Source organism: Cetorhinus maximus, chromosome 16 (genome assembly GCF_964194155.1).
Source record: "Cetorhinus maximus chromosome 16, sCetMax3.hap1.1, whole genome shotgun sequence".
NCBI classification, from domain to species: domain Eukaryota; kingdom Metazoa; phylum Chordata; class Chondrichthyes; order Lamniformes; family Cetorhinidae; genus Cetorhinus; species Cetorhinus maximus.
This window is the reverse complement of record NC_135894.1, coordinates 41,361,911-41,371,390: the sequence shown is the minus strand read 5'-3', so window position 1 is coordinate 41,371,390 and position 9,480 is coordinate 41,361,911. Positions and strand designations below refer to the sequence as shown.

Sequence of the window (9,480 nt, the reverse complement as noted above, 5' to 3'; positions counted from 1 at the left end):
ATGTGCAGCTTTTTGAATATCACCCCATCAAAATAAAGTAACTGTTTTGAAGTTGTATCTGTCAAAATTGCTGTTAAACAAGGTAGCAATAAAAAGTAGTTGAAAATAATAGAATTACTTACCTCATTACTTGGAGCATTTCAGAAAAGGTAATGAGGGGGGAGAAAAATAAAATCTAGCGTAATTGTACAACCAAAATTTTGCTGCCACACCTAACTATACACATTATCAATGTTGTATGAATAAGGTGTTACATGGGATGGCGGTTTTATCTGCTTGTTTATTAAATATTGTTTCTAAGGCAATATGACCAAAGAACTCAAATTTTCGGTAAAGATTTAAAGCAATCATAATAAAATACAGCTCCATTACTTTAAAGTTTCACAATTTACTTTACAACAACCAAGGTAACAAATAGGTTTGAGAATGAATAAAACTCAAGCTATTATGCCAGAACATGTGAAAATTGACAGATTTGCATTCTCTAAAAAATATTCTTAGCATTGTCATAACCTAATGGTCTTCTCCTTGTAAATATTATACTATGGTTAAATCTAACTCAACCAAACAGGAATCTTTCTGTATTTATATTTTCCTTGAAATGCAGTTTATAAAATACACTATATAACAGCAGGTAAACAAAGTAATGAATGTATCTTTTGATGGAAGAAGTTCATCCCTGAAGAATAAATTATATCATGCTCTCAAGTCATATTGGAGCACAATTTTGATAATCCTTAATTTTGTTTTGCATCACACACTGTCCACCTAATTATGTTGTACTCAATCCTTCTTTCTTCACTTGAAGGACTTCCTAAGGCAGGCTGTAGTGCGTTACTGTCGACCCCCGGGGGGCAGTGTTAGGTTTGCCATCAATTCCCTCACTGCTGCATAGATTGTGCAGTCACCTGAAAAAGTAACATTGTTAATATTAGAAAATGTACAAATTGGTGAGGCAAGTGACCAGTACAACAGAATAACTTAACAATAAGGTTTTTTTTGATAAGGAACATGCTCTGTTGGGTGAAATGTGCTCTTTAACATACCAGCTATGGTTACTGCACTGTGAGCAAGGACAACAAGGTTTTATTTATTTATTATACGAACTTGAAGAAAAACTGAAAACAAAAAACAAATAGGCTGGCCCAGAAGCAGAGCACTGGACTCCATTTGGACACCCAAATCGGAATTCCTCATCTACTTAATGGTCATATGGGAAAGCCCTAGACAGGTAAATTTGATTAATGGCTAAGCTTAAAACCAACTATATATTAATTAATGTGTCCGGTATTTTGAAAGATACATTAATGTTTCTACATAGGCCATTATCCAAATCAGTGAACCAGTGTCAGCAAATGCTCCCAGCTCAGGTATAGCATCTAATTCAAAAAAGTGCACACTATATCAGTGTAACATTTTTTTCCATTTCTCATACGAGTCATGCTGTGGTCATCTCTTACAGAGACTGTAATTTTAATTCTCCATTAGTGCTAAATTAGGGGCAATATGTGCTGTGGGGGCATGCCCACCAGAAATTGAATAAACTGATTTTAAATCAGCCTTAACAGCCAGGAGAGGATGAGGTGAAAGGTAAATACCTTATATGCTCATGTAAGAGTCCAGTTTCTGAGACCAAATTTTTACCCAAAAAGTAGGGGGTCGACTTATACACGAGTAATATTTGAAGGGTTGAAATCCACCCTCTCCCATTGTCTTGCTACCTGTTTACAGCGGTACATCAACTGATTGCAGAGTTGCCAGGTCGGAGACGAATCCTACCAACCCTGCCTCCAGAACTAATGCAAAAGGAGCCAAAAAGTATTTTTATTATTCTGACTAGCTGATCAGCCGCCTTCAAATGAGAAGGTTTACACCAGGGCGAATTTGACATCAGCGGCGAGTGGGTGGTAAGGAGAAAGAGTTTGGATTTTTTGGTCAAAAGTCAGGGACTGGCTTTTACGAGACTGAGGATATCTGGAATCTCAAAGAGAAGCAAGCTATTAGAAACATGCCTGAGTTTACATACAAAATCTAAATTCTAACCCAAACATTCCTTCATGATTAAACTTATCATGGCGTTTTATGTTTTCTGCAAATTGTAATAAATAATTAGATGATGACAGACAGACATCCTGAAAATCGACATTTTTTGGCTTACCTTGTGGTGGCTGGTGCACCTCTGAAAACCTCCTCAAGATGTTGCTAACCATCGAGGCAGCTGCTCCTGATGTGTTCTGTGGTCTAGGAATATCAGCTTGCTGTGTTGCCCCTGTTGCCATATCATAGACAATTGGCACAATTATGCTGACTGGTTCTTGTGGAACTGTTAGTCGCTGAGTGAGTTGTAGCTTTTGGAAGGTTGAGGGTGGGGTGAAAGGCACAGACAAAAAGAGAGGAAAAACTTAAATTTGGTTTCACAAATACAGACTTCAACAACCAGTTCAAGTACAATTTTCTTCCTTTTGGTTTAATAATTTAATCTGCACCATGTTCATAATTTAATTTCTGAACTGTTTCTGGTAGTGCATGGCGTGAAGAACAGATGTGTATTTGGCAGAGTTTTATTAATTCTTCTGCTGCTACACTAGGTTCTTCAGGTTAGATTTTGGGTATGAATATACACAACAGTGTAAATGTCTGATCTATCAAGACTGAGTATCGGCGATAGTCTCTAAATGAATTGTACATGAAATTCTGCATGTTAATGACTGCGCACTTGTGGCACATTCCAAACTGGACCTTCTGCTGATGAAGAGATTTGCAGTTTTTGCTGACAGTTATGTGGTTACCAGCTCTTAGGAAGTTACATGTGAGATCATCAATCACTATTGGTAAGGCACGTGGGCAAGGAGCTCACCTATCTTGGAAGTGTATTATCTATTGGCGCAAGGATTGATAAGGAATTCATGGCTTGCATATAGAGAGTAAACACTGCTTTTGGTAGTCTTGTGTGGAGCATAAACACTGACATGGATCAGTTGGACCAAATGGCTTGTTTTTGTGCTGTACAAATGCATATGCACAGACAAAGAATGTAATCAGCAATTGGCATCAAGACAGCCACTAAACTGAAGGATTATAAGGGAGTTGCCCATACAAATCTTCTTTCTGGATGTGAAATGTGGACATTTTACAGAAAGCACATGCAGCTAGGTAGGTAGGTTTCACCGAAGACATCTTTGCACCTTATTTCATATTAAGTGGCAGGACCACACCGCTAACAATGAAGGACTGGAACCTGCTGATGGCATCAGCATTGAAGCCATGGGATTCAGTGATCAGCTCTGTTGGGCTAGATGAATTAGGATGAATGGTGTATGTTTGCCAAACCAACTAATTTTCTGCAGAACTGGTGGATGGTAGTAGAAAGCAGGACAGACAACAACGACATTATACGGACACACTAAAGATTCACTTGAAGCAATGCAAAATGAGTTGCCAACTCATATAAAACTTTGGCCATGAGTGGTAACAGCTGAAGAGGACTGAGCTATGACAACATGCCAGTTTGAAGATAAAACGCAAAAGGATGGATCAGCAATGGCAGAAGAATAAACCACAGAACCCCTCTGGGAACATTATTTGAAACTTGGGGTAAGACTGTGTGTCACGTGTTGGCCTACTTCTTCAACTGCACACCTATCTATCACGAACGTACATTCCCTCTATTGTTGGTACCTTCATCCTTGAATATGAGGGACACAACCGCACTAAACTTAGTATTCATATTATTGCGCCACCAATTCCAACAGTTTCTCACACTTAATGAGTTACAATCTGATGATCGTGGACTGCAATAAATGCAAAATAAACATGGTTGTTATACTTACAAAGAACAGCATCTTGGATTTCAACACTACTGCAGGTGTTCCTGGAGGAGCAATTGGAGGAGCACTAGGAGGAATTGTCAAACAGAACTGCACATTCCACCTTAGCTGGGTGGCTTGATCTGGAAACTGTTCACAAGAAAATACAGCATGATTTAATCAAATGTTAAATAAAGATGAAATTGGTTTTGCGTATTCAGATGTTCTCCAACATGCCTTTCTACTTGAAGCAGGTATAAACTTCTATTCTAGGAAACATTTTTGTCACAGTTTCATGTGCAACATACTGGAGTAAGAAGCACTTCCAGTGAAGTTACAAAAAACATTAAGGTAATTTTGCAATTCACTTGATTTTCTTTTTACTAACATTGCGTCACATCACCTTTGTAATAAAATTGGGCATGACGGAAAACAATTTGATTAACAAATAGGTCAGTGAGGCTCAACATTAAGCTAAACTGGATAATGGGAAATGTTATTATTACCAGCATTCCATGTCTCAAAAGTGTACTGCCATGAATAGCATAAACCTTAAGCCAGCAGTCCTACTTTCTGTAGAATCAAAAGCAGAGTGAAGGGTCAAATTTGCAATCCACTAACTTGTCTCCCTGAATTTTGTATTTTTAAACTTAACAACTATACTAGCAATTTTTAAACAGATTATTCAGCTAACTTTAATATCTGGAATTACAAACCCTGGAGTGTTAAAAATGCTTTGAGCAGACTATTAATCATAGCTAGAGTGAGCTACATCATATTTTGCACTATTCAAGTATACAGGTCAAATATTTTGTGAAAAAAACAAACCAAAAGAAAATGCAACACTTTTATGAGTTACTAGAACTCCCATGCCATTGAGTAAATGGTATGGTATGTGTGCTTAGTCTTGAAAAAGCCAACTATAATGCTTTTACTATGATATATTAATCTGGAGCTAACTCCTTCTGCATTCATCCCTCAAAAAAAATCTATCCCCCAACTGATTTACAACTTCACTTTCAAAATGCCGATTGTTTAGCCTTTGCCCCTCTGTTCACCACAAAACATTTCTACAGCTACTGATTTGCTCATCCACACCCTCACCTCTCCACCTTTGATGCCCTAATCCCCAATAAAATCATTATTTACTCTCACCCTGGCCATTCCTCCCAGTATGGCCACATCTCCCCTTTCTTAAGTCCAAAGTTGAAAACTTGAAAGGATATGGTGGACTACTGGCTTAGCCATTCAATGCCAGAAATGGCTGGATCACTTATAACATTATCGGGTCATGGTCACATCTGCTAAAACTGCTTAACATTCCAGGGTCATCCTGGAATGCAAAGATAACTACCAACTTATTTTCTTTACTGCAAATCGTCTTCAACCCCTCTCCCCTCCACCATCACCTCCAATAATAAGTGTGGGAATTCATGGGTTTCTTTGTTACCAAGATAGAGACCATCCAATCAGTTGCCTCTGTCATGTCCCTCCTTTCCACTAGCCCACCTGGTCAAACTTCCTCTAATGCTCTCCCTTGCCTTAAACTTGCATCTTTCTCTGGTTTTTCTCCTATACCTCCTTATGCCCTCTCAAAGCTCATCTTGTCCATGAGAGTCATCTCCTGCTCCCTTGATCCTATTCCCACTAAACTGATCACCCAACTTGCCCTCCTGTTCCTGAAATTAGTCAATATTGTTCTCTCTCAACGGTTCTCTCTTAAGGTGTCGTCTCTCTCTCTCCTTTAAATCTGCCATCATTACCCTTCTGCTCAAAAAAGCAACCCTTGACTCTATTGTCCTTTGCAAACTACCATTCCATTTCCAACCTCTTCCCCAAAGTACTTGAACGTGCTGTGACCTCCCAAATCCTGTTTGAATCCAATCATGCTTCCGCCCTGCCACAGTACCGAAACAGATCTTATCAAGGTCACAAAAGACATCCTTTGTGACTATGACAAAGGTAATCATTCCTGACCTGCCTGCGGCCTTTGACACGGTTGTACCGCTGGGTGGACTGCTCTCACTTAACTATGGCTCCGATTACATAAGCATCACTTGCAGATTGTGTGAGGAGTTGGGAATTTGGTTCAGGTTCAGTGCACAAGTTCTAATTTTTTTCAGCCTCCAGTAGTTGGTGAGTTTCCTTCCAAGTCTCCAAGTTAGGTGAGTGCAACTTTCTATTACCTTAGCTGTGTAAATAATTAACTAATTGACTAATTAAATAAATAAGGTTGGATAGAAATGCCAGGGCTGGTGGTATGCCGTGACTGCAGCATGTGAGAATCTGTGGAATGCACTGCAATCCCTGACAGCCATTTCTGCAGTAAGAGTCTGTAACTTAGGCAACTTTGGCTCTGAGCTGGTGTCTTAGTTGCAGACATTGCAGGGCATCAGAAAGGGGGAGTTCCCAGGACATTTTGTTCCAGGAGGCAGTCACTCCCTTTAGGTCAGGCAGAGTTGTTCAGTGGTCGGGGACTGGAGGATGAGACTGTGAGTCAGGCAGGTAAGGGGAACTAGCACGTAGTAATGGAGGAGCCTCAGCCCCTGACTTTGTCCAACAAGTAAGAGGTGCTTGATAGCTGTGTGGATGAGGAGAAGGATTGCAAGATGGATGAGTGGACTGACCATGGCACTATGGTGAAGGATGCCATTCAAGTGGGGGAAGCGAAGAGGAATGTGGTAGTGAGACAATATCGTCAGGGAGATAGATATTGTTCTCTGCAGTTGAGTGTGAGAATCCAGACAGCTGTGTTGCCTGCCCGATGCCAGGGTTTGGGATATTTGCTTAAGGCTGGAGAGGAACTTGCAATGGGAGGGGGAGGATCCAGTGGTCGTGGCCTATGTAGGTATCAACAATGTAAATAAGACTAGGAAAGAGATTCTAGAAGGAGAATATGAGGAACTTAGGCACTAAATTAAATAGCAGAACCTCAAAGGCTATAATATCTGGATTATTACCTCAGCCATGTGCAAATTGGCATCAGGTAAATAAGATTAGCGAGATGAATGCATGGCTCAAAGAGGGGCGTGAGAGAAATGGGTTTCGATTCATGGGGCACCAACACCAGTACTGGGGAAAGTGGGAGCTGTACCGTTAGAATGGTCTACAGGTGAACCGTGCTGGGGCCAGTGTTCTAGCAAGTCACATAACTAGGGAAATAGAGAGGGCTTTAAGTTAGCTAGGGGGGTAAAGGGATCTCACAGGGGAAGACTGAGTAAATTAAAGGGAAAATGACAAGGCAATAGATCAAGGTAGCAATAAAGGTGATGATCATCGGAGTGTGGCTGGAAGCAGATAGGGCCAGAGTTTACAAAAACAGTAAAACACTGAATTAAGGGCTCTGTATCTGAATGCCCACAGCATTCGCAATAAAAAAGACGAATTGTCAGCTGAAATAGAAATTCATATGTATGACCTGATAGCCTGGGACCTGAATATCCACGGGTATATGACATTCAGGATGGACAGGAGGCTGGGAAAAGGTAGTGGGGTAGCTCTGTTATTTAAAGAGGGCATTAGTACTGTAGTGAGAGGTGACTTTAGTTCTAAAGATCAAGATGTAGAATCAGTTTTGAAGAAACTAAGAAACAGCAAGGGCAGAAACGTTGGTGGGAGTTGTTTATAGGCCACCAAACAGCAGTGGTAAATCACAGTATACATCAGGAAATTAGAGGTGCACGTAACAAGGGTAATATAGTAATCGTGGGGGGTTTCAATCTACATCTAGAATGGGTAAACCTAATTAGTACTAATGTTGAGTAGGATGAATTTTTGCAATGTCTGCAAGATGGTTTTCTAGAGCAGTACGTTGAGGAAATAACTAGGGAATGGGCTATTTTAGATCCAGTATTGTTCAATTAAAAAGGGCTAATTAATAATCTTGTTCTAAAGGAGCCTTCGGGAAAGAGTGACCATAATATAAAATTTTACATTAAGCTCGAAAGTGACGTAGTTCAATCAGAGACTAGGATCTTCAATCTAACAAAGGAAACTATGAGGGTATGAGGGGCAAATTGAATTTGGTAGATTGGGAAACTACATTAAAAGGTATGACGGTTGACAGGCAATGGCTAACATTTGAAGAACTAATACATAGTTTACAACAAAAATACATTCCTTTAGTGCACAAAAATCCAGCAAGGAAAATGTTCCAACAGTGACCAACAAAAGAAATCAAGGACTGCATTAGATCAAAGCAAGAGGCATATAAAGTTACCCAAAAATTGGTAAGCCTGAGAATTGGGAGTATTTTAGAATTCTGCAAAGGAGGGCTAAGAAAAGAATTAAGAAAGGGAAAACAGAATATGAGAGTAAGCTATCAAGAAAGCTAAAAACAGACTGTAAAAATTTCCACAGGTATGTAAAAAGGAAAAGATTAGCAAAAACAAATCTGGGTCCATTACCGGCACAGCCAGGAGAATTAAAATGGGGAATAAGGAAATGGCAGAGAAACTAAACAGATACTTCATGTCTGTCTTCATGGAGGAAAATACTAAAAACCTTCTAGAAATAATGGAGAATCAAAGGGCTAGTGTAAATGAGGAACTGCAGGATGTATATCGTAAAAATAAAGTACTGGAGAAATTAATGAGACTTAAAGAAGATAAATCCCCTGGACCTGATGATCTATATGCCAGTGTGTTAAAAGAGGTGGCTGCAGAGATATTGGGCTAAATTTTATACGTCCCTGATGGGTGTGTTCCCCGTTGGGGGGGGGGGGGGGGGGGGGGGGGCACCCATCCCATCACCTACTCACACACCCCCAAACTCTGCCCTATAATAAACAAACAATTAAGGATCAATTAGGCTTGTTATCAAGCCAATTGACCCTGATAAGATGCAGCCACACCATAAAACATTTGGTGTGGGCAGCCAGATGGGAGCAAGGAGCCCAGTTTTTAAAACTTTGATCTTTAAAGGGCGAGAATGAAAGCAGCGGCGGGGTGGGGGCAGGGGGCGCTCTTCGGTGGCTGCCCTTGGCCGATCACAGGGCAGTCCCCTTTGGTCAAACAACCCCTTCTTTCCTCCCTGCTACTTAAACCCACCCCCTCCCCTCCCTACTGTACTCATCTACCTAACCTACCCAAATCTTCCTGGCCTGAGACCCTGGGCTTACCTGCTCTGGGGATCTAAGGGCCTTGATCTTCCTCTTTTCCTGTAGTCCCAGCAGCTGCCACTGACACCCTCCTGGTGCTGCTGGCCAATCTGACTGAGGGGTGTAAATCCCATGCAGCCCTTGTTAATTAGCTCAGCAGCACTTTATGGCTGCATGGCGGGTTGGCGTGGAGCATTTTGGCTTCTTGCCGACATGGGTTATGGTGGGGAGGCGGGGTTAGTGGCAGTTTGGGTGCTGTCTGCCCTGTGTGTTATTCCACCCAGTAGATGCAATGGTGGTAATCTTTCAAAATTCTATAGACTATGAAAAATTTCTTCAGATTGGATGGTGACAAATGCAACCCCACTATTTAAGAAAGGAGGGAGAGAGAAACAGGGAACTACAGACCTGTTAGCCTGACATCATTAGTAGGGAAAACGCTAGCATCTATAATAAAGGATGTGATAGCAGGACACTTTTAAAATAATGGTGGGATTGGGCAGAGTCAACATGGATTTATGAAAGGGAAATCATGTTCAACAAACCTGTTGGGAATTTTTTGAGGATGTGAATAGC

General features: G+C 40.7%; 1 protein-coding gene across 1 annotated transcript in view; it reads right to left on the bottom strand.

Moving 5' to 3' along the window:
• Positions 1–260: 260 nt before the first annotated feature.
• The window catches only part of med14 (mediator complex subunit 14), a 64,477-nt gene continuing 55,257 nt past the window's right edge, over positions 261–9,480 (bottom strand). The window contains exons 29-31 of the mRNA XM_078559740.1: positions 3,831–3,956; positions 2,159–2,348; positions 261–908 (exon numbers count right to left, since the gene is read on the bottom strand). Of these exons, the coding sequence (XP_078415866.1) occupies positions 835–908; positions 2,159–2,348; positions 3,831–3,956 (390 nt within the window). The 3' untranslated portion in view covers positions 261–834. The remainder of the gene's footprint in view (positions 909–2,158; positions 2,349–3,830; positions 3,957–9,480) is intronic.